General features: G+C 36.8%; 2 protein-coding genes across 3 annotated transcripts; both read left to right on the top strand.

Annotated features, from left to right (window-relative positions):
• Nucleotides 1-3,198: 3,198 nt before the first annotated feature.
• On the top strand, nt 3,199-4,503 carry LOC138172255 (olfactory receptor 1f45-like). Its single transcript, XM_069101947.1, has one exon. It carries the CDS (start codon nt 3,562-3,564, stop codon nt 4,501-4,503), a length of 942 nt encoding a protein of 313 aa, XP_068958048.1. The 5' UTR covers nt 3,199-3,561.
• Nucleotides 4,504-15,101: 10,598 nt separating this feature from the next.
• On the top strand, nt 15,102-25,825 carry LOC138172367 (olfactory receptor 1f45-like). 2 transcript variants are annotated; one of them, XM_069102127.1, is made up of 2 exons: nt 15,102-15,111; nt 24,921-25,825. In XM_069102127.1, the coding sequence occupies exons 1-2, from the start codon at nt 15,102-15,104 to the stop codon at nt 25,823-25,825; spliced, it is 915 nt and encodes a 304-aa protein (XP_068958228.1). The 2 variants fall into 2 exon arrangements, with proteins under 2 accessions (XP_068958228.1, XP_068958229.1); XM_069102128.1 differs by lacking the exon at nt 15,102-15,111 and having other exon boundaries at nt 24,908-25,825.
• The last annotated feature ends 478 nt before the right edge of the window (nt 25,826-26,303 follow it).

The following is a 26,303-nucleotide window of genomic DNA, read 5'->3' as shown; positions in this document are numbered from 1 at the left end:
CTGGAGCCAGTGCTCTTACTCGCTGAGCCACCTGGCCGCCCCTAAGCAATTGGGGTTAAGTAACTTGCTCAAGGTTACACGGCCAGGTGTTTCTGGGTGGGTGCTAAGTGTCTGAGCCTGGGATTCGATCTCCAGGTCTTCTCAACACTGGAGCCGGTGCTCTTACTCACTGTGCTACCTGGCCACCCCGAATAGCATATATATTGATGACAGAATCAAGATTCAAAAAACTCTAAAAAAAGATAAACTTTACTAAGTCACTTATGAATCCCAAACTAGGCTGTGACATTGTACAATCATCTAGCCAACATCTCTCCTTGGTGTCCACTACGACTTTTTGAGAGATTTTTTGAATGCTTTACCAATACTTAGGTGCACTGAGTTTGCAGCTATGACATGATTTACCTGCCCATGAATATGAAGAAAAAGTTAAAAGAACTTAGTTTGATCTGAGTTGTTCATAAAGTTATGCTGACTCTAAATGATTGCTACTGCTCTTCCAGAATATTCATACACCATCTCTTCAATCATACCTAAGAATCCGGTAAGGAATCAAAGTCAAGGTCAAAATCCATTAGTGTTCAAAATCTATCTTCTTCCTTTATTTGACGAGAACAACGTTTTTCTTTATCCAGTCCTGTGGCATCTCTCCTATTCTCCACAATCTCTCAATGATCAGTGTCAGTGGCTCAATAATCATATACTTTATGAATTTCAGAACTCTGGGATATAGTTCATTCAGACCTGATCATTAGGGAATTAACTAATGGCAGTCAGATGCTCTTTAACCATCCTCTCACTTTTCTTGACTTCTAGCTCCATTTTAATAATACTTCTTCTAGCCTACAGAACCAACTCCTTGTCTAAAGCTCACACAATTTGTCAGACAAAAAAAAAATCAATTAAGATTTCATTAATCCTTCCTTCTCTGTGTCCTTCATTTTCATCATTCCATACACCCTGAGAAACCACCCCACCCCTTCTTTTGATTTCTTCTCCAAAAAAGACCTTGAAAAGTGTTCATTATTGGTTGATAAAACTATGTTCAGCTCATTCAAAGCTCCAAAATTCCTGACAAAATGCTTATGGAATCAAAGCATGCATTTGTATTCAATCCCATTCCCTACCTTTGTTTCCATTTTCTGAGCAGACCTTTCAAAAATCTGAGGTGGTTGAACCAATGAACCATTTTTTGATCTCTTCAGATAAATACCTTATTTCTATCTCATCAGAACTATTTTTAAAAATCTATCTTTTTAATTTGTGTATTTTATTCTGAACTTAAGAAATAAAATAAGCATTTCCATAACAGTGAGATAGAAAAACAGAGGATTGCACTTGAAATTGCCCACCCATTATGTACAACTTGCTCTTCCTTTCAAATATGCAAGTTATCATGTGACTTTCTTTTTTTTCCCTTCCCTCCTACCCCAAATTTTGAGATGGCTACCATTAGACACAAATCTACATGTGTGTATACATATATATGCACACATATATACATACATATTCACATTCACATGCATATATGTGTATATATACACATGTATGTGTACATATATGTCCTTTTTCTGGATTCAAATAGCATCTTCCTTCATAGAATCTTTGCAGCTAATTTGGGTATTTATAATAGAATGGTTTGGCTGCTCAAAGTTGCTCTTAAAACAATACTTCTGTTACTGTATACAATGTTCTCTTGGTTCTTCATTTCACTCTTCATTATTTCATGGAGGTCTCTCCATACTTCTGTAAAGTCAGTGAGTTCATCATTCCTTATAGCAGGGTAATATTCCATCATGAACATATATCACAATTTCTTTAGCCACTCCCCATTTGATGGGCATCCCTGCAATTCCCAGTTCTTTGTCACAACAAAGAGAGCTGCTATAAATATTTTAGAACATGTAGGCTTTTCCATTTTCCCTAATCATCTTGGAAAACAGACCTAATTGTGGTATTTCTGGGTCAAAGGGTATAGTCAGCTTAATAACTCTTTGGGTATAATTCCAAATCTCTCTCTAAAGTAGTTGGATCAGTTCACAGATCTACTAATAATGAACTAAGGTCCCAATTTTTCCACATCCCCTCTGTTATTTGTCACTTTCTCCTTCTATCATTTTAACCAATCTGATAGATATAAAATGATATCTCAAGGTTGTTTTAATTTGTGTTTCTCTAATCAATAATCATTTAGAGCATTTTTTCATATGACTATAAATTGTTTTGATTTCTTCATCGGAAAGGTGCCTGTTCATATGCTTTGACCATTTATCCATTGTGGAATGACTCATATTCTTATAAATTTGAAAAAGTCCTTTATATATTTGAGATATGAGACTTCTATCTGAGAAACTATCTATACAAATTTTTCCCAGTTTTCAGCTTTCCTTCTGATCTTGGCTGCATTTCTTTTATTTTTACAAAAACTTTTCAATTCAACGTAATCAAAATTATCCATTTTACATCTCACAGCATTCTCTATCTCTTGTTTATTCATGAATTGTTCACCTGTCCATAAGTCTGATAGGTAATATGTTCCGTGTTCCTCAAATTTTCTTGTAATATCTCCCTTTATATCTAGGTCATATATCCATTATGACCCTGTCTTGGTAAATAGTATAAGATATGTCTCATCAGAACTATTTTAACCTCAATAATTTCATTCTTATAATTGAAGATTCTCCATCTTGGAACTATCAGAGCATGCATTTTGTTCACTGAGCCTTTGAGAACCCAACAGAGCCTTAACTACAATTTTGTATATCCATCATAAAATTTATAAAATGTGCCCTCAAAACCACTTTTTGAAAAAACCTATATAGATACCTTCTGTCTTTACCCTATAGTCACTTCTGAACTCACCTCTCCAGATTGAATCTTGGCTTTGTACAAAGAAAAATAATTCATTAATGTCATACACAAACCAAGGTTGCTGGTATGTGCACTGTTCTCACCAAGGTGATTTTTGTGAAGTAAAATCTGACCTTCCCCTGCTCAATGAACTCCAATGACCTCCTATTATGGCCAACATATATAAACTCTTTTGTTTGGCATTTAAAGCTCTTCATAACCTCACCTTTTCTTACTCTTTTTTCTTGCACAATTCCTAATTGAAAACAAACCTGTGTAGATCACTTCACTGCCCTACTAACAATGTTTCCTCATGCCTATTTTCCCACAGCTTCTCCAGCACTGACCATGACTGTTTTTGCTCATCTCTGCCAATTTTCAGGGTATCAGAGTTTATTTAATTTGCATTTCTCTTCCTTTTATTGATTTGGAGTGTGTTTTCATGTGGTCATTGATGGCTTATAATTCTTCTGAAAACTTTTTGTTTATATCTTATCAATTGGAGAATGGCCCTTGTGTTATGTAAAATGCTATCAATTTCTTGTTTATTTTAGATCTGACTATGAGATGTGACTTCTCATATTTTCCCACTTTCCTATTTTTCTTCTAATTCTGTTTTTATTGATTTTAGTCATCAAAAATTTTCAAATCAACCTTGAATGGGTTGTTTTAAATTCTTATTTCATTCCATATTTGCTTCCAAACAGACACATGGAAGGGGGAAATCAGTCCGGAGTCTCAGAGTTCATCCTCCTGGGCCTTTCAGACCAGCCAGAGCAGGAGAGGATCCTGTTCTTCTTGTTCCTCCTTATGTACCTGATCTCAGGGTTGGGGAACCTGCTCATCATTCTGGCTATTTACTCTGACCCCTGCCTCCACACCCCCATGTACTTCTTCCTTAGCAACTTGTCCCTGGTCGACATCTGTTTCACCTCTACCACCATTCCCAAGATGCTGAATAATTACATATCCAAAAACAGAACAATCCCTTATGCTGGGTGCCTGGCACAAGTATTCTTCTTCCTTTGGTTTGCAGGGATGGATAGTGTCCTCCTCACCGCCATGGCTTATGACCGTTATGTGGCTATTTGTGCCCCACTACACTACAACACAATCATGACTCCGAAGGTCTGTGCCCTTCTAGTAGGAGTGTCTTGGTTTTGGGCCTATAATAATGCCCTGACACACACTGTCTTGCTGACCCGACTCTCATTCTGTGGCCACAATGAAATCCCTCACTTTTTCTGTGACCTCAGTCCCCTGCTGAAGTTGGCCTGCTCAGATACCTCCATCAATGACTTGATGATCTACACAATGGGAGCAATGACAACAGTTGTCCCCTTCATTGGAATACTGATCTCCTACGTTTACATTTTCATGGCTGTACTACAGATCTCATCTGTGAGTGGGAAGCAGAAAGCTTTCTCCACCTGTGGATCCCACCTCACTGTGGTCTGTCTCTTCTATGGGACAATCATTGGAGTGTACTTCAACCCAACATCTACCCACACAGCCCAACGAGATACAGCAGCAACCGTGATGTACACTGTGGTCACTCCTATGTTGAACCCTTTCATCTACAGTCTAAGGAACAAGGACATGAAAGGAGCCTTGAGAATGCTCATCACTAAGAAACCAGGATTCATTCTATGACTATGAGATATCTTCCTTAGCTTTGGTGGCTGTGTCTCAGATCTGTTTGTTTTAGAAAAACATGGAAAGACTTGGATTTATTTTTTTTTTTGCTTTTTGGGGGGGGAAAGGCAGGGCAATTGGGGTTAAGTGACTTGCCCAAGATCACACAGCTAGTAAGGGTTAAGTGTCTGAGGCTGGATTTGAACTCATGTCCTCCTGACTCCAGGGCTGGTGCTCTATTCACTGAGCCACCTAGCCACCCCACTCTCCCTTGAAATCTTAAAATGATTAATCTGAGAAACCATTGTATTAGAAATACTATTAGACAAATAACTTTCCTTTTAATCTGTACCTTAGATTACAAATTGAGTTGCTAAAAGAATGTAATTTTTTTAAATATTGTTGTTCAATTGTATTGGATTCTTTGTGACCCCATTTGGGGGGTTCTTGGCAAAGACACTGCAGAAGCTTGCCATTTACTTCTCCAGTTCATTTTTATAGATGAAGAAACTGAGGCAAATAAGGTTAAGTGACTGTAATGGGAGTGGGAGATCTTCCTTGCCCCAAATAGACCTGGAGGAGGAGTTTGAAGACCTCCCCTGCTTTGAAAGTAAACTCTGCCCCCTGATAGGCTAAATATAGTCACATGGAGCCTGTGGTGGGAGGAGTTTGCTGAAAGGAAGCAGAGCCCACAGGAAGCTGGTCAGAGCTAGCCAGACAATAGGGGAGAGAGGATGATCAGGTAATGAGTCATATAGGCTCCTGAGTAGATATTGATCTTGTATTGGTTTGTGGGAAGGCTGAAGGATGCTGTGGCTCTCAACGTTATTATGACTTCTGAATATCTTTGGTGCTATGATGGAATCAGCTCACTGGTTTGGGGATTCAGTTTTCTAGTATTTAAATAAATGCTTCAGTTCTATCCTCTATCTAGAGAGTTTGGTATATTTTGTGATCGAACATCATGTGATACTTTTAGTCACAGTCTTTATCATGATGGTAATGTAAATATTGCATTGGCACTACAGTGACTTGCCCAGAGTTCCACTCCTAGTAAGTATCTGAGGCCAGATTTGAACTCAGGAAGATGAATATTCCCAACTTGACTCCCAGCACTCTATCCACTGTACCGCCTAACTGCCTCCATTAAAAAAATAGATATTTGAAACCTGTTAAATATTTACTGGGGTATATTTTGTTTTAAAACTAATAACAGAAGAGTTAAAAGAATACTTAAATAACTTCATCTTAGTAAAAGAAATTGAACGAGCCAAAAATGAGATCCTTAAGGGAAAATCCCCAGGACCTAAGGCATTTATAAGTGAATTCTGACAAATATTTAAAGAATAATTAATTGCAACATTATATGAACTATTTGAAAAAAATAGGTAAAGAAATAATCATACCAAATTCCATCTGCAACAAAAATAAGTTTTTGATACCTAAATCAGGGAAAATAGAAACAGAGAAAGAAAACTGAAGACCAATTTTCCTAATAAATATTGATGGAAAAATTTTAAATAAAATACTAGCAAGGAGATTATAACAATATATCACAAAGATCATAAACTATGACCAGGTGGAATTTACACTAGGTATGCAGGAATGGTTCAATATTAAGAAAACTACATGTATAATTTGCCACATCAATTACAAAAACAATAAAAATCAGATGATTTTATCAATAGATGCAGAAGAAGCTTTAGACAAAATGCAACACTCATAGTGAGCATAGAAAAGCAAGAAATTGAACTCTTTCTTAAAATGACAAGTAATATCTATCTAAAACCAAGAACAGGCATTATCTGTAAAGAGGATAAACTATAAGCCTTCCCAATAAGATCAGAGCTAAAGCAAGGATATCCATTACTATGACTATATTCAATATTGTATTAGAAATGCTAGTTATAGCAATAAGACAAGAAAAATAAAGTAAAAGAATAATAATAGGCAACAAGGAAACAAAACTATCACTCTTTGCAGACAATATGATGGCATAATTAGAAATTTCCAGAAAATCAACTGAAAAATTAGTTGATTAATTAGTTGAAACAATTAACAACTTTAACAAAATTGCAGGATATAAAATAAATCTGCATAAACCATCAACATTTCTATATATGGTCAGCAAAACCCTGCAGGAGGAGTTAGAAAGAGAAATTCCATTTAAAATAACTACAAACAATTTAAAATACTTGGGAGTCTACCTGTGAAGACAAATTCAGGAACCTTATAAACACAATTACAAAACACCTTTCACAAAATAAAGATAGAAATAAACAATTGGAGAAATATTATAGATATTTCTCTAAACAGTTGGAGAAATTCATGGTTCCTCCAAGTCAATATAATTTTTAAAATGGAAATTTTACCTAAATTGATTAATTTATTCAGTCCCATACCAACCAAACTATGAAAGATTTATTTTATAGATCTAGAAAAAATAATAATAACAAAATTCATCTGCAAGTACAAAAGGTCAAGAATATCAGGGTAATCAATGAAAAAATTCAAAATAAGGTGACCTAGCAGCACCAAATTTCAAACTATACAAAGGGTTAATCATCAAAATTATCTGGTACTAGCTAAGAATAAAATGGTGGACCAGTGGAATCAATAAGGTACACAAAATATAGTAGTAAATAACCATAGTAATCTAGTATTTGAAAATCCAAATATCCGGTCTTTTGGGGTCAAGAACTAAGAATTTGACAAAAATTACTGGGGAACTGGAAAGCAGTTTGGTGAAACTAGGCATAGATCAACCTTTCACACCATATATGATTTAGATGTAAAGGTTGATATCATAAGTAAATAGGGGGAGTGGGAGGGGGATGTACCTGTCAAATCTCTAGATAAGGGAAGAGTTTATGACTAAACAAGATATAGAGAAGATCACAAGAAGCAAATATATATTGTAAAAATGGAAAACCAATGCAGCCAAAATTAGAATGAAAGCAGGAAACTGGGGGGAGGGGGAATTTGTGGAAAGCTTCTCTTATACAGGTTTCATGTCTCAAATATATAGGGAACTGAGCCAAATTTGTAAAAAATATAAGTCATCCTCCAACTAATAACTGGTCAAAGGACATAAGCAGGAAATTTTAAGAAGAAATCAAATCTGTCAATAATCATATGAAAAAATACCTCTAAATCACTAATGATTAGAGAAATGCAAATGAAAACAACTCTCAAGTGATACCTCACACCTATCAGATTGCCTAAAATGACAGGGGAAAAAATGACAAATGAGAGAGAAAGCATGTGGGAAAATAGGCACACTGATGCATTATTGGTAGACTTGTGAATTGGTTCAAATATTCTGGAAAACAATTTGGAACTATTCCCAAAAGGCTATAAAGCTGAGCATTATACTTTGAACCAACAATATCACTACTATGTCTGTATCCCAGAGATTAAAGAAAAGGAGAAGGACCAATATGTACAAAAAATCTTGTTATCAACTTTTTGCAGTGGCAAAGAATTGAAAACTGAGGGGATGCCCATCAATTGGGGGATGGCTGAGCATTGTGGTATGTGACTGTGATAGAATACTATTGTACTATAAGAAATGATAAGCACGATGCTTTCAGAAAAACCTGGAAAGACTTATATGAACTGATGCAAAGTGAAGTGAGCAGAACTAGAACATTCTCTACAATAACAACAATGTTACAGTGATGATCAACTGTGAAAGACTTAGCTCCTCTAATCAATACAATGATGTAAGATAATTCCAAAAGACTCAGATTTTAAAATGTTTTCCACCTCCCAAGAAAGAAATGATAAACTCTTATTACACATTGAAGCATACATTTTTTCACTTTATTTTTCTTGCTTTTTTGTAACATGTCTAATTTGGAAATATGTTTTGTAGGACTTTATATGTATAATTGATTTTATATTTCTTGCCTTCTCAGTGGGTAGGGAAGGGGCTAAAGAGAGAGAATTTATAACTCACAATTTTTAAATTAATATTAAAAATAAGTAAATAATAAATAGTTCTTAAAAAACAAAAGATCATGTATCCATTTAGGATGTATCGTGGAATATTATGTAAGTCACTGATCTAAACCTAATTTCTAGTGTCTAGATGGATTTAGAATTTTCACAACTTTCTTTTCATTAGATAGTGAGTTCTTTCCTAAGTGATTTCTGTTTTCTGGTTTATGAAACACTGGGTTACTAAATTTCTTCATTTCTGGCTCTCCCCTGTATAGTTTATTCCATTGACCTATCTTTTTTCTTTAACCAATACCAGGTAGCAATGATGACTGATGCTTCATATATAGTTTGAAGTCTGAAAATGCTATGCCCTTTTCGTCCCTACTTCTTTTCATAATTTCCCTTGATATTCTAAATCTTTTTTAATTGATTTTGTTATTATTTTAACTAGCTGTGAAAATATCCCTTTGATCATTTAATTGATATAGCATTAAAAGTATAAATTAATCCTGGCAAAATTTTTGGTTTTGGATTAATAACTGCAGTCCGACAGGATTTTATTTTAAAATTTTTCACCAATATACATTAATGACACTGGGCTATAGTTCTCATTCTTTGTTTTATCTTTTTCTGGTTTAGGCATTAGGAATTTATTTGTCTCATAAAATTAATTTTGTTGAGTGCTTTCTTTCTAAATTTTTGAGAATAAATTGTGTAGTATTGTTATTATTTGTAAAATTTGATAGAATTCTCTTGTGAATTTATCTAGATGAGAATTTTTTAAAATACCTTGGGTATCTCCTTTATGAATGTTTACTTTTTCTGAAATTAGTTTATATAAGATCTCTATTTGCTCTTCTGTTAGTCTGAGCATTTCACATTTTTGAAAGTACTGTATTACTCTATTTTATTTAAGTTCTTGGTTTTGTTAATATATAACTGTGAATAACAGGACCTAATTACTCTTTTTGTTTCCTTTGGGTTTGCTGTGATTTCACTGGGTTTATTTACAATTTTATTGATTTTATTTTCTGTCCTCTTCTTTTTACTCCAATAAGCTAGAGATTTATCATTTTATAAGTCTTTTCAAGAGTCAGATTTTAGTTTTATCTATCATTTTTATAGCTTATTGTTTCTCTTTGTTTCTTTAATTTTTAATATCTCTTTTTGTGCTTATTTTAGGTTGGTTCATTTGTTGACTGTTTAATTTTTAAATGCATATTAAGCTCATCAATTCTTTCTTTTTCTGTTTTGTTAATGTGTGAATGGAAGGGTATGATTTTTCTACTGAGGACTCCATTAGCTGCATTCTAAAAAATTTGGCATTTTGTTTCTTTAAAATATCTCTATAGCCAAATATATGAACAGTTTTTGTGTAAGTCCCACATGTATAAATGCATATATTCTTTTAGAAAATGCTATGTTGGTTAGCTCTATTTTCTCCAGTGATTCATTCAGTTCTATATATTCCATTTTGTTTATCTTTCTGTTGGGTTTATCTAAAACTGATAGAGTGACATTAAATATCTTCTTTCAGTTCAGTAGAAGTTTCCCCTATCAATTTAGATGGTAAAGCATTGGGAGCACATGGGTAAATATTGATAGAGAAATATCAGATCACTATTCCTCTATGTCTTATTATAGCTCAATAAATATTCTTTTATGAACTTAGATGGTAAGATATTTGGAGGATATAAGTTGAATGTTGGTATTGTTTGTTGTCTATGGTTCCATTCAAGATAATCTGATGTTTTTGCTTATCCTTATTTATGTTAAATGTTTGTTTCTGTTGTCTGACTGAAACTCTTGCTTTTTAGATTCACCTAACGCATAGTAAATTTTTTGCCCAGCTCCTAATTTTTACAACATGTGAATTTTATTTTTAAATGTATGTCTTATGAACAACCGATTGCAGTATTTTTTAATCCAATCTTACTCTTTCCTTACTTTGTGGGATTGTTTATTCATTTACATTTAAAGTTGTGAGTGCTAGGTTTATATTTTCCTCCATCTGCTTGAAAAAATTATTTTATCCAAATTAGGATTTTTCTCTCTACCTCTGGAAGTACAGTATTATATCTCAGTAGCTATTTTATCTTGTTCTATTCTATATTCTATTTTATTCCCATCAGTTCTCTTCTCACCCCAGTCCTATTTGTCACTTCTTTCCCTAGTTTTGGAGTTTTTCTTATTAGTTCCTTTTTCTTGACTGCTTTTGTCTTGTTGGTTAATTCTTCTCCTCTTTTTCCCCTCCCAGTTAACTACTAGTTTACCTTCATTGTAAGCCTTTAACTTGATTATGATACATCATATATTCCCCTCTATATATCTCCTCCTCTCCCCACTTTTAAACACCCTCCCATTCTACAATTTAGTCTTGCAAAAAAAATCATTGATTCATCTGTACGGAGGTGCTGTGAGACTTAGTTCATGAAGTTTCAGGACTGTTTCTCCACCATCATTTCTATTTAACTTCTGCTTTCACTCTTATCTTCTTGCATGCATTTTGAAATAAATCTCTTGATGGTCTCTATTTATTGTTTTGTCACTGATATCCTTGGTTGCTGTATTTGTTTACTCTTCTTATATTTCTATTGTCTTCAGTGTTTGAGAAGCAAGTAATAACTTCAGGTCTCATTTTCTTTCTAGGAATATTTTAAACATCTTTTTATTGAATGTCCTTTTTTTCACTAATGGTTAGGCTCAAATGTGTAGGGTAAGTCACCTTGAGCTCTTGATCTCCTTTGCTCTTTGGAATACATCATTCCATCCTTTTCTCTTGTTTTTGATGGATACAGAAGAGTCTTGTGTTATTTGAATTTCCTTTACTTTATATTTGAAATTCTTTCTCCTGGTCACTGGAAGTTGTTAGTGGAACTGCTAAATTTTATCCACTGTGTGTCTTTGAGTTTGAAACATGAGTTTTGGGGTTTTTTCTCTGGAAGCAAGTTATGGATTCTTTCAATCAGCACTTTGTTTTCTGTGTCCGGAAATTTTGGACAGTTTTATTGTATTATTGCTTGCATTATCATTTCAGGTTTTCTTTATTTTTACTTCTGAGAAATCTACAATACTTAAATTGTCTCTACTTATCCTGTCTTCAAGATCAATATTTTACTTGTATGAAGATCACACTTACTTTAGTGTTATTGCTTTTCACTTTTCACCTTCAAGTTTGACCTTCACTTCCATGTATTTGCATTCCCAATACGTTATTCTCTCCTTTATTTCTTTCATTAGACTTTCCACTATGGATTCAAGTTTTTCTATTCTTCCAGTTACTTCTGCTATGCAGGCCATAAATTCTGCTTTCATAATACATATTTCTCCTCTAAACTATTTGGAAATGTCCTGTTGTGGTCCCATACTCTCATGGGAATCTCTAGGTTCCCTGCTTCATAAATGATTGATTATTCTTTGTCTTACAATACTTATTCACTGATGTACAAATTCTTTTACCTCATTAGGACCCCACATTCCTTTTTGTTATCAGTATCTTCTCTGTTGTCTTATATCTATCTACTTATAAGGTCTTTGAGTTTTGTTCTTTCTACCACCTTTAGTAATTTCAGTCTTTTTTTTTCCTTATTTTACCTTATTATTCTCTTTCTGTAGTTTTCTTTGGGGCTGGATCTCAAAGCCTCCTCAGCCTCCTCCCACATTGAACAATTCAATTTTCCAGTCTAGGACTTTTCCCCAAAAGACTTCTAGGGGGCAGACTTGGCCCCAGCTAGATGGTGGGCTCTTTCCCTCAGACTTCCTGGAGTTCTCCATAGACACACACACATATGCTGTCCCAGTTCCTTTTGCTCCCCAATTCTCTGAGTTCTTTTGACTCACACAGCACTGGCTCACTGCTGTAGCAGCCTAAATGGGCTTCTGCTATTTGGAATTTCAGGATACTGGGATAAGTTAACAGGGTTGTGTTGAGAACAACAAAAGTTGTTCCATTAAAAGCCTATGGCTCTCTGTGCAGCCCTGTTGGAATAAGGACTTGATGGGCATTGAGAGAGGGGATGTTGAGTGTGCACATTAGAAGTTAGGAATTATTGGCCTTCTCTATTGTTAGTTAATTATGGTTTTAACCTCATTTGAATTGGACACCTGAAATTGTTTTATCTTGCATACTATATAACCTAATTTTCAAGAAGTTTGAGAGTCCGTAAACATCAGAGAAAATTTCTGTTCCTCCAACTTGTTGATCACGTGATGCAGAAGCTGTGTTCTTTCTTCTAGCACTGATATTCATCATTCTCTTATGTCTATGATATGATAGTCATTTTCGGGCTAAGGTCTCATTCAACTCCAAAACTCTATGGTGTTGGTTATCAGGTCCCTTCCAGCTATGAAATTCTATGTACAGAAAGAAATGTAAATCCCTTTCTATATCATATATAGTAATTCATCTAGTAGGAGGGATGAATAATGGCAGAAAGAAGTATAACTTATGCCTTTATACCTTTAAATATCTTTGAAGGCAGCCCCAAACTATGGGAATTACTTGGCAAAAGCTGCTCTTCAAGCTGTGACATAGACTGCCAAGGATTCTGGAGATGGAGATCTAGTCTCCTGGGGAAGAGAATTATTGCCACCTTCTGGAATATTGAGAAGAAGACAAGAATCATAAGCCACAGTAGCATAGTGGAGAACAGTGAAAAAAAATCTGTAGCAGGGAGCACTGGCCACAACTACTGAGAACTGCTAGAGGTATGAATTGCAAGAAATTCAATGTTCCACATGGAAAGGAGCAGCAATAGAGGAGCAGCCCTCTGCTCAGTGACTGAGAAAATAAAGACAAAATTGGGAAGAGTAACTCACTGGTGGTATTTTCTTTAGAATCTGTAATGAGTTCTCAGAGCCTTTAAATTGGTTGTCAGAAGTTCTGGGTTCGAATCTAGCTCTGCTACTTCCTAGCTGTATGAACATCATAACTTGTCCGTGTGCCAGTTTCCTACCTGAGGGGTAGGACCAGTTGATGGTAAAGGTCCCTTCTAGCTCTGGATTTGTGGTGCTATGTCTTAAATAAGCCTCTAACGTGAAGGTTACACATATTGCATATCTTAATGTCCCCCAGTTCTAATTGTGTTTAAGACCTCTTCTGACTCTGGTGTTCTATGTTCCAAGATCTAAGGCCCATTCTCCAGAAACCAGAGAATTCTCAGGATTCCTGAAATAGCAGTGCTGTGAAAACAAATTGAACAACATAGACCAAGTTCTATGTGAAAGCAAACTGGGCCCAAAGGGGCTAGAGTACAGAATGGACAATTACTTGGTGTTTGTTTCTAACAAGAACCTCAGGGACTGGGGCCCTGGGTTCAGGGAATTCCTGTAAAAGCACCTATAATAATCCCCACACACCCCACCTAGGGGAAAGAGCAGATTTCTGCTCTGGTGCATACCACCTCAGCCAAGGTCTCAAACCCACTTTCTCCTAGAAGAGCCAGCAGCTTGGACTAACTCCCTGTTTGAAACTCTCAGCTGTGGGAAGGGGACCAAGAAAGGCAACAGAGCTGGTTTTTTCAGGATCAGAACAAAAGATCCAGACCAAACACCCAAGTAAGTGCATCTGCAGAGGGCACTTTTTATTCATCTCAAGGTAGAGTTCTCACACAAAGTAATGTTCTAATTGAGTCTCATAGAATCTTAAAAATGTAGTGCTAAAAGAGCCTTGAGAATGTAGGAGAATGTCTGATACAGAAAGACCCTAGGAACATGGAACACGGTATGCCAAAACTTGACAGGACGCTGATTTTAAATAGCACTAGAAAAGATCTTACAGTCTAACATATAAAATGTTTGAGATCAAGAAGAATTAAAACCATAAAGTCATAATTTCTTAAAGCTGAAAAGCATCTCAGAATACAAAATGTTCAAACTGGGAGATACCTTAGAGGAAAGAATATAGACCATTGGACCCCAAAAAGATTCTAGCACACAGATCCTAGAATGTTTAGGGTTAGAAGGCACCTTAAAAAATAGAACACAGAATGGTAGCCCTGAGAGGAAGCTTAGAACATAGGCAATAGAAGGAACCTTGGAACAAAGAACATAAAATGTCAGAAGGTAGACCTTCTCAATCCAGCTATTAGTATTTGTTAAGAAATTACTATATGCCACGCACTGAGCTGAGTGCTGGAGAAACAAAGATAAATCAAAACATCTCTCCCTCCATAAGCTTTCCTTCTTAGGAAAGAATGTGAACATCTATAATTATATACAGAATAGATATAAAATAATTACAAGTTATTTGGTGGAGGAAGGAGACAAGACTGCTAACTGGGGGGAGTGTCAAGATAGGTACTGTGTAAAAAAAATGGTTTGAGCTGAATTTGAGAAGAAAACCGGAATTCCAAGATTCACAAATGAAGAAGTAGAACATTCTAGACAAGGGGTACAGCCATTGCAAAAGCACAGAGGCTGGAGATTTGTGAGTCGCATATGACATTAAGAGCAAGTATGCCTGTGAATATGTCATTGAAGTACGAAAGAAATCATTTTCTTGGGGGTGTTTTTTGCTTTCTTTCCTTTATGTAGGAATGTAATCATTTCTAAAATGCTAAACTGTCCTATCCCCATCCAGGGAAGAGGTAACATAGTAGGTAACATAGAAGGAAAAGGGCAATGATTCATTGCCACAAAAATGAGCAGCAGGCTGCAGGGAATTTGGATAAATGGGTCTTAGTCCTGGCTTAGCTGCCACATGTCCACTGACATGGAAGGTATGCCCTCAAGATTTTGTTTGCAAAATCAGGGGACAGGACCTAAGATTAGATTATTTCAGGAAAAAGAATTTAAAGCCAGGAGAGACCTTAGAATAAAGAATTTTTTAAATGAAAGAGACTTGAGAACATGGTAGGAAAGAGATAGAAGGATCCTGAGAATGTAGAATGTAAGGGCCAGAGGGGAATCTTAGAATATCAAACATTCATGCCTAAAGGTCCCTTAAACATCAAACGCTAAATATTAGAACTTGAAAGGACTTGAGATAACAAATCACAGAAAGCTAGAACATCAGAGCAAGGTGGAAACTCACACAGTAGAATATCAGACATAAAAGGGACCTTAAAAAAACAATTTGTTAAACCATCTCATGTATCAAGTAAGAAAGGTCAAACATGTTGGTTGAAAATGTAGGGCTGAAATCCAGATCTCCTGAATTCCATGCCATTCTTTCCCTTAAATAATGCTGCCTCTGTTTCCTAAATCGTAAAATGGGGGGGGGGGGAGTTCATTTCTGGAAAAGAATAAAGAAATAGTCCTTTTCTTACTTTCTGCTAGGCTTAGATCCTTTACCCCCAAACACATGTTCAATCAGCATTAATTGATCAACAGTCATATGACTGTAACCTTGGGAGGAACAATAAAGGGGACTCCTCAACTCAAAGATCAGAGTTGACATGGCATAATGCAAAGAATATTAGATTTAAAACTTGGAAGACTCAAGATCAAATCCAGTGGAAATTTCTGACTAAATGACTGTGAACAATTCAATTCAACAAATATCCAGTAAGAACCTATTATGCACCATAGCTCCAAAAGTGATACGGTCCCTGCCTACAATGAGCTTATATTCTTGTGTATGGAGGGAGAAACATCCACACAGGTAAGTATTTACCAGCATATACAATGTGATGCAAATTAATTTCAGGAAAGAGGATGAAGAAAACCACCAAGTAGGAGGTGGTCCCTGAAATGTGCATTAAAGAAATCTAGGGGTTCTAAATGGCAGAGGTAAGATGGGATTGTATCCCAGGAACGGGGGACCAGACAGTCAATTTGACCAGAAGGGAGGGTGTAAGATGAGAGGAGAGTAATATGAAATGAGACTGAAAAAGCAGGAAGGAGTCATATGGTGGAGGGTTTTAAATGCCAAGCTGAGGAGTTTGTATTTTATATTAGAAGTAAGAGGTGAAATTTGAGAAGAGGAGGGAAAATGTACATTTTAAGATTCACACTTTGGCAGCTGTGCAGAGGATGGATTGGAAAAGGAGAGACTGGAGGAAGGGAGATCAATTAGGAGATTATAACAAGAATCTATAAAAAAAAGTAATGAGCTCTTGAGCCAAGGCAGAAGCCAGTAAGTAGAAAGAAGGGGACAGATACAAGAGTTGCTTTAGAAGTAGAAGCACTTAACCTCTTAAAATCTCAGTATCATCATTCTGAAATGGGAAAAATAATAACTTGAAATATCTATGTGTCAAGGCACAGATGTTTCACAGAACCTCAAAGAATGCTAAGTATTTTACTAACTTTAAAATACCGTATGTGTCAACTACTGTGATTATGATGATATTATGATTAAAACATTCTTAGAGCTGGAAAGGACCTAGTGGGTTTTCTGGTCTAACCCATCTCTAAATTAAAAAAAAAAACACTTCATGCAGTATCCCATGAGTAGTCACCATTTTCAGTAGTGTGCAACTCTTCATGATCCCATTTGGAGTTTTCTTGACAGAGATACTGGAGTAGTTTGCCATTTCCTCCTCCAGCTCATTTTACAGATGAGGAAACTGAGGCAAATAGGGTGAAGTGACTTGCCCAGGGTCACACAGCTAATAAGTGTGTCTGAGGCCAGATTTGAACTCAGGAAGATAATTCTTCTGTGCCACCATGCTGCCCTAAGAGAACCTCTTCCTTCTCCATTGATTTAGAATAATTTTTAGCAACTTGATAGCTGAAGATACCATACAGGTCTGTAGTCCAATCCATCCCTTAGCAGAACATCTCTACAGATCCTGATGGAGAGCACTATGTCCTCAGTCCTATTCCAGTCAATACTTTTATCAATGACTTGGATGTAGGTATAGATGGTACACACTTACCAAATGTATAGATGACAAGAAACTTCAGGGGAAGAGCATGCTGATGGCAGAAACAGAATCTAAAAACTCTTGACAGACCAGAAACAATGGGATAAATCTAATGGGATGAAATTTAAGTGACATAAATATAAAATCCCTTAGTTGAATACAAAAGAATCAGCTGCACAACCTCAAGGGAGTCCATAAAATTGTTCTTCTGAAGAAGGTGCTAGAGTTTCAGCAGACTGTAGGAAGATGTGAATCAACCAGTTGTCTGGTTGACCTTTTGTTCCTCCAGATGAATTTTGTTCATATTTTCTAGCTCTATGTAGTAATTCTTTGGCAGTTTGATTTCTATGACACTAAAAAGGTAAAATAATTGAGATAATTTTTATTTTATAAATAATAAATAATATTTATGTTATTTTATTTATATTATTGAATTTATGATAAAATAATAAATAATTTAATTTTTATTATATTAGCAGAGCCTAGGTAGGAATAATTAATATTTTTTCAATTATTTCTTTTCCAATTATCCTGTAATGAATGTTTTGCAATCTAATTTGATAAGTACCTGTATGTGTTTTGGTAAGTGGACCCCCAAATAGTTTACATATTTTATAATTTTTTTCTAATGGAATTTTTCTTTCTAACTACTCCTGCTGGGTTTTGTTGGTGCTATGCAGAAATGCTAATAACTAACATGCATTTTTTATATCCTACAACTTTATTGAAGTTATTAGTTGTTGCAATTAGTTTTAGTTAATACTTTTGAATTTTCCAGAAAGACTATCAATTTATTCCATCTGGAGAAAAAAAAGCTTTGATTTTACTTATCAGTTCAATAGCCTTTCTTCATTGTTGATTTCAAATCTGTCATCTCTTCTTTGATTTTCAGAATTTTCATGTTGATATTTAGTTGGAGATTGTGGTTTAGGGCTTTTCCAGGTTTGTTTTTCATTGTATGACCAATTCATTAATCTTTTTGTCTTTTGTTGATGAAACCATTTAGAGATTGTCCATTTTCCCATAAGGAATAGTTTAGTTACATCCCATAAGTTTTGGTGCATCGTCTCATTGTCATTTTTTAAATCATAATTCTTACTATTTCTATGATTTGGTATTTGACAAATCTGTTCTTTAGGAGTAAATTATTTAATATCCAACTAATTTTCAGTACGTTCAGATAAAAGTGAGGTTTATCTGATAACAATTTCCCCAGTCTTTCTTCCATGTTCGTATACTCTTTTTTCTTATGCACTTCAATTATAAGAAATAACAAGTCCCACCCTTGTCTTCCTCGTTTCTTCTTCCTTATTCTCCATTCTTTTTACCCTCCTAAAACCCCAAGAACAGAACCAACCCACCCCCAGTCTCATTTAACTGCCTTGATACTGATTCTGAAGCAACACATTACTTTTCCCTCTTAGAACGTTAGCATTACCATCATCATACAGCCCCTCCTAATTGTTCAAATAAATTTATTTTTATGGGTTTCTCTTGAATCTTTGTGTTTATATTTCAAAGTTTCTACTGAACTCTAGTCTTGTCATCAGAAATACCTGGAAGTCCTTTACTTTATTAAAGATCCGTGTTTTCCCCTGCATGATTATATTCAGCTTTGAAAGGTAAGTTACTCTTTGGGTAAGTTATTTCTTACCCAAAAGGATACACCTATCCCTTTTGGCTTTTGGAATATTGCCTTCTAAGATCTCTCATTTATTAAAAAAAAAAAAAAGCTGCCAGATCTTGAGCAATTCCGACCATGATATTTCAAATACTATGCTATTCTGTTCATTTATTTCTGTGTGTTATGTCCTCGGTACTTAAACCACTGGATGCTCAGAAATATTTTTTTCTTTTGTATGAGAACTCTGGATTTTGACTATGACATTCCTATTACTTTTTCTCTGGAGGTTTTCTCAGAAGGTGATCAGTGGATTCTTTCCATCTTCACTTTGCCCTAATAGATAAAAGTCATTTTTATTCATGACTTACTTATTTATGAAAGATGGCATCCAGGCTTTTTTTGTCATGATTTTCAGGTAGTCTAATGATTCTTAGATTCTCTCTCTTTCTCCCGTTTTCTAACTCAGCTGTTTTTGACAATATATACCTTACATTTTTTTCTTATTTTTCAATAATTTGATTTTATTTTAATATTTCTTACTGTCTTAATGAGTCATTGATGTATTTTTGTTCCATTCTAATTTTTAGGGATTTAAATTCTCAGGCAAGCTTTCCTACTATCCTTCTTAAGCTATCACTTTTCCATTCTTTTATCCCTAGTTGTTTTTTCATTTAACATTATTACATTTTGTAATGTTAATGTCATAAATGTAACATTCATTTTGCCCTGGTACTTTTATAGTCTTTGTGACCAGAATATTCTTTTCTATCAGTCCATAGTATGTCTTCACTGTGTTCAGTATTGTCCTGTGTTTATTCACATCTCCAGTCTCAGTTTCTGGATTAGGACTTTATGCTTGGATCAGACTCTGTTTTTTACCATACTCTAGGGTGGTATGAGCAATCTTTACTTGATCCTGAATGCAGTAGCTAAGACTAAGTCTCATATTGTGGAGGAATTCCTGGGTTTTTGCTTAACTTAAGCTTTGACCTTGGCCCCTACTATGTCTCCTTATCCTTATGCAATCCCAAACCTATATTTGACTCCATCCCTGGTCATGAACCTGACGGTCCCCAACTGGGGATTGTGGTGGTAGCAGGCCTCCAAGTACTTTGCTTCCCAGTTGTTACAGTGGCCTTTTCTCCTCCTGTGTCTCTCTTTGAAGCTCAGGACATGGATTGGCTGGGCACTGAGCTGGACAGATGCTTGTCTGGCCTCATTTTTTTTTGCTCTGGATCAAATGGAGGCTGCCTGAGCCCTGACTGGCCTGGATGCTGACTTGGATCTGTTTCCTCTTATGTCTTGGGCAGGGATTGCTGGGTGCTCTGCTACCTAGATATTGGTCTGGCCCTGTTTCCTGCTCTAGCCCTAGTACAGGCTACCTCCTGCCATAACTTGTCTTCTGTTCTGGGTTCATACCTGTTACACCTCTACCTTTTGCTTACTCCAGTTTGTCTCTGCTCAGAGCTTCCACAGGATTCTGGCATTCTTTTAGTTCAGCCTTGAACAAATAAAGAAGCTTATAGGTTTCTCCTCTGTGAGTTTTCTTCATCATTGTTCTTACTTAACATTTTGAGTGGCCAATCTGGCCTTCTCTAGATCCTAGTGCAGTATTATCTTTCCATAACACACCACCACCTTCATTCGTTTTCACATTACTCAGCATTTGATATCCTTTTAAGTGATATTTTCATTCACATTGTTGTAGTGTGTGTATATTGCTCTTGTCTCTGCTTATTTCATTCTGTATCAGTTCATACAACTCTTCCCACTTTTCTCAAATTCTTTATCTTTATCATTTATTATATAATTCCTCATGTATACTATGGTTTTTTTCAGTCATTCTCCAGTCAATAGGAACCTACTTTCTTTCCCAGGTCTTTGCTACTATGTATAAAATTACATAATATATATACATATAGTATTATTAAAATTATAAATATAAAATTATTTACAAATTATGAATAATTTTGGGTATCTATTGGACCTTTTTCTTTTACTTTTTTAGGAAACATGACCAGTAGTGTGATCTCTGGGTCAAAGGTCAAAGGAACAGTTTAGTCACTTTTTTTCATAAATCCAATTTGAAATCTAGAATGATTTGAGCCCTTCAGTTTTCCCTATCAGCATACTTATTTTCATATATCCCTCATACCACTGTTATTTTTGTCAACTTATAGTGTGATGTAAAAGCTCAGAATTGTCTCCATTTGTATTTCTCTTATTATTCATGAGTTTGGATATGTTTTCATGTGGTCATTTGTGGTTTAAAATTCTTCTGAAAGCAGTTCATTTCCTTACACCACTTATCTATTAGAAAAATTAAACTTGGTATTACATATCTGTGTCCATTTCTTATATGTCTTATGCCAGACTTTTAAAAGTGAAAAATTGCATTGAAAATTCTTCATAATCTTACCCTTTCTGTCTTTCCAGTCTTTCCAGATTTCTTACACATTACTGCCTCCATACATTCTGTGGCACATTGGTCTACTTGCTGTTCCAGGCTCACAGTATTCTATCTCCCATCTTCATGCCTCTCTATGCCTTTACACTAGCAGTCCCCCCTGCCTGCAAGGGACTCCCTTCTCATTTCCACCTCTTGTAATCTCTGGTTTCCTTCACATGCCCCCTTCTTCATGAAACCTTTCCTGTTCTCCTCCCTTCCAAGACTACCTTGTATTCATTTTGTAAATGAGAGGGGGACAGGTTACCAGTGATTAATTGATTTCACACACATACACACACACACACACACACACAGCAGAGACAAAAGTGGTGAGGTTTTTTAATGAAGTGTCAAGATGCATTTAATTACACTCTTTATTCCCTTTATATGAGGTGTAGCTAAGTCTTCATTCAAGCTTGATGCAATGAAGTGGGCAGTTTTCCAATTGCCTCCTCTGGCTCAAGTTAAAGATTTATTGCACAGTTGATCTTATAAAACCTGATTTATCAAATCTGGAGACAATGTCAGGACATGAAGCAGCTTCAACGACTGTGAATCCAGGCAACAGCAAAGAAAACAATGAATGCTGGAAGAACCTGAGTAGAACAGTCTTTCTCCTCTCCTCTACCCCATCAGCCAGCAAAGTAGGAGACACCGCACCCATAGGGGAGCAGGCCAAAAGACAGAGAGTAGAAGTAGTTCTGAGAAGAGTAACCCATGGCAGCAGAAAAGAGAACTGGGTATGGAATCAAGAGAGAGTTAACCCTGGCAGTCAGAAGTTGAAGTATGAAGCTGAGCTTCTACCCTGCATAGATACAGCTTCATTGGTTTTGTTCATTCAAAAACTTTAAGTAAACTTTGAAAGAAAATTCATTTGAAAAGCTGGAGTAGGAAGAGTTGGGGGAAACTCAAGTAGAAAGAGGCAGTCAAAGGAAAGGAAGCACAAGCTGCCTGGTAGTGTTTTATTTTAACTACTCATTCTTGCGTCCTAGGTGCTAACCTCAGTTGTTTCTATGCTACTGGAAAAAAATGTAAGCGTCCTCGAAAATTTGGCATCATGGAAAAAGCCCTGGTCACCTCGTCCTAGTTAACACCTTTGGGACCCAGGGTTACTTCTGTATCATGATGACCTGTCGATGCAATACTTTAGCCAAGGCAAATTCTATTTTCCATTTATAGCCCTCTGGACCAGATTTGCAAGACTCTGAGCAAATATGTATATTATATTAGTTCTTATTAGGCACACTGTGCCCACGGCCAAGAGCTCATCATGTCTAAAATGATATGATATGATATATTCTTATCATATATGTCATGTTGCATATATCATATCATATTATGTTATGTCATGTCATATATCCTATTTTGTCATGTTATTTTTTTGTTATGTGATGTGACATGACACAGCATGATATGGCATGACATATTGTATGTCATGTTGTATCCTATTATATTAATGTGTATCTTGTATATGTACATATATACACATATATACACTGTACATGTATATATGTGTGTACATATTCCTAAACCCATTAGCAGACACCATCTTAACCAGTAATACACATCCCAATTCCACCTTTCTATTTTTAGACCTGTGTTCAAATGTGGCCTCAGACACCTCGTAGCTATGTGACCTTAGGCAAGTCACTTAACCTCTGTTTGCCTCCCTCAAAATGAGGGCCCTGGAGAAAGAAATGGCAAGCCACTCCATTAGATTTGCCAAAAAAACAAACAAAACAAAACACAAAACCTTGTGCTCATGAAAAGTCAGATATGACTAAACTACTTAACAACAACACAGTAAGAATAACTGCTCCAAAACATTTCCCCCAGAATCCTGGGGCACACTCTCCCACAAATATACACAGAGTCCACAGGGGGGCTAGACATTAAGTTGAAGCACAATGACATTAAGGCATAAAATTAGAGAATGGAAGTTCACCATAGCTCATGGCTTCGATGAGGGATGCTCATCTAGGCTGGCTCCTCAAAGGATATGACATCTCTGTTTAACAGGGCAATATGTAGCCATGTGAGGGTGATCTGCTGGACCAAATGTTCCTCTGAAGAATCAGAGCCCTCCTCTGCTGGGCTGGGCTGCTCTACTAGTCTGGTATTTCTGGAACTTTTTCCTCCACCTTTATGCTTGGATGCCTAGAGGACTAGAAGACCTTGAAATACTCACAAAATCATTGCATGTGCACATCTTTCTTAAAGTGCTCAGTCATTCCAAGTAAGCAAGCACAAAAGAGACAGAGAGAGTCACGTGTAGTCATGTGCTCATATCTAACATTACTCAGATTGGTCAGAAAATTCCTTCCTCCTTGTAGGAAGACAACTCAAAGTACTCCTGCCTCTCTGGCAGACACAAAGAAAAAATATTGACATAGCAGACAGCTGCCCCTTTTGTATACTCAGTTTTGGCTCAGCAACATCTGAGTCATCAGTTCTTCTGGACGTGCATCCAATTAAAAACCTTTTTATTATCATACAAGTCAAGTTCTTCCATCACCCCTAGCCAGAAACTGGTTCCCAAAATTCCATGCATTGGGCTGGAGCCAGACATGCTTTGTGTATCCATTCCCCCCAAGAAGGAGAAATCTGATCATTATTATTATTCAGTTGTGTCTTAACTCTTCATAACCCCTTGGACCATAGCACATCCATACTGTCCATGGGGTTTTACTGAGGTTAGGTGACTTGCCCAGGGTCACACAACTAGTGAGTATCTGAGGCCAGATTTTAACTCAGGTCTTCCAGACTCCAGGCCCAGTGTTCTATCCATTGAGCCACCTAGCTGCCTCCCAAACTGAGCATACACCATACCTCTTACACTAGGGTAGATTATAAACCTCTGACATTGAAAAACCTTCCCAACTTGACCTAAGCCTATCTTTCCACCAGCATCATACAATACTCCCCTTCCTACATTCTACAGTCTGGCCAAACTGGCCTTCCCTTTCATTGAGGGTCTCAATCTGTATCCACACTGACCTAGAATGTTTTTCTCTTCACCTTTGCCTCACAGAATCACTTACTTCTTTCAAGACCGTGCGCTATACCTCCTATACAAAGCTTTTCCTAAACCTCCAACTTCTAGAGACCTGCCTGCCAAACTATCTAAACCCCTACATTTATGTTTATTCACCTATATAGACATATATGTACATTTGAATAACTTGTCTCCTGTGGGGCGGCTAGGTGGTGCAGTGAATAGAGCACCGGCCCTGGAGTCAGGAGGACCTGAGTTCAAATCCAGCCTCAGACACTTAACACAAAACTAGCCATGTGACCTTGAGCAAGTCACTTAACCCCAATTGTTTTCCCCTCCACCTCCAAAAAGCAAAGTAATAAAATAAAATAACTTGTCTCCCCTAAAACAATGTCAATTGCTTGAGAGCAAGAACTATTTCATTTCTTGTTTTGTGTCACCAGTGACCAGGACATAGTAGGTGTTTAATAAATGCTTATTGATTAATTGATTGATTGAAACTTAATGAATTAGAACTGATACTTCATCATGAGAACACTTTTCAATTAAATGTTTTTAATTATTTTTTCATCTCCTTCCCACATGTGCTTCCCAATAGAAATATGGAAGAAGGAAATCATTCTAGAATCTCTGAGTTCATCCTCCTGGGACTTTCAGACCAGCCAGAACAGGAAAGAATCCTGTTTCTGGTATTCCTGCTTATGTACCTGATCACAGGGCTGGGGAATCTGCTCATCATACTGGCCATCAGAACTGACTCTCACCTCCACACTCCCATGTACGACATCTGCTTCACATCCACCACTGTACCCAAAATGCTGGCAAATCATGTATCTGGGGATAAGATGATTCCATACTCTGGGTGCCTGACACAAGTATTCTTCTTCATCTGGTTTGCTGGGATAGACAGTTTCCTCCTCACCGCCATGGCTTATGACCGCTATGTGGCTATCTGTGCCCCCCTACACTACAGCACAGTCATGACTCCAAAGGTCTGTGCCCTTCTGCTCACAGTGTCCTGGTTCTCAGCCTTCATTAATGCTCTAACCCATACCATCTTGCTGACCCAACTCTCATTCTGCGGCCATAATGAAATCCCTCATTTCTTCTGTGACCTCAGTCCCCTCCTGAAGTTGGCCTGCTCAGACACCTTCATCAATGACCTGATGGTCTATACCGTGGGAGCACTTCCAATTATCACCCCATTCATTGGCATCCTGATCTCCTACACTCGTATTTTCATGGCAGTGCTGAGGATCCCATCTGTGGGTGGCAAGTGGAAAGCTTTCTCCACCTGCGGTTCCCACCTCACTGTGGTGTCTCTGTTCTATGGAACACTCATTGGAGTGTATTTTAGCCCCACCTCCACTCACACAGTCCAAGAGGACACAGCAGCAGCGGTGATGTACACTGTGGTCACTCCTATGCTGAACCCTTTCATTTATAGCCTAAGGAACAAGGACATGAAAGGAGCCCTGAGGAGCCTCCTCACCAGGAAACCAGGCTTTGCTCTGTGACTATGAGATATCCTCCTGGGCTTAGGCACTTGTGTCTCAGACAGCGACCCCAGTGCTATGGGGGAAGGTTTGCAGTGAGTCTTTCATGTCAGATGAAGTCAAGCTGTCCCCCTCTTGACCTGTGCAGGACATAGCATGGTATTATGAAAAACAGCTGAACTAAATAACCAAGAGCCCTGGGTTCTGATTCTACCACTTAATCAGTTAATCTCACCAGGCCTCAGTTTCCTAATTTATAAAATGAAGGGGTTAGACTACATCTTGAACACCACCTTTCAGTTCTGCCAGTCTAGGGTTCTATGACCTAGATTCAAGACATGCCTCAGTCAGTCAGGCTCTCTGAGTCTCAGTTTCATAGAATCATGAAGGAACTTCAGAGATCCTCTGGTCTTGGGTGGGGAGGGGTATCTTAACCTTTTTTGTGCCATGGACCCCATCGGCACTCTGGTAATGCCTAGAGGTTCCTTCTCAGAACAAT

This window comes from Petaurus breviceps, unplaced genomic scaffold (genome assembly GCF_028583685.1).
Source record: "Petaurus breviceps papuanus isolate PSGF00001 unplaced genomic scaffold, PetGlider_PUasm1.0 523, whole genome shotgun sequence".
NCBI lineage: Eukaryota > Metazoa > Chordata > Mammalia > Diprotodontia > Petauridae > Petaurus > Petaurus breviceps.
Note: the sequence above shows the minus strand (reverse complement) of the source record. Positions and strands in the feature narration are given on the sequence as shown.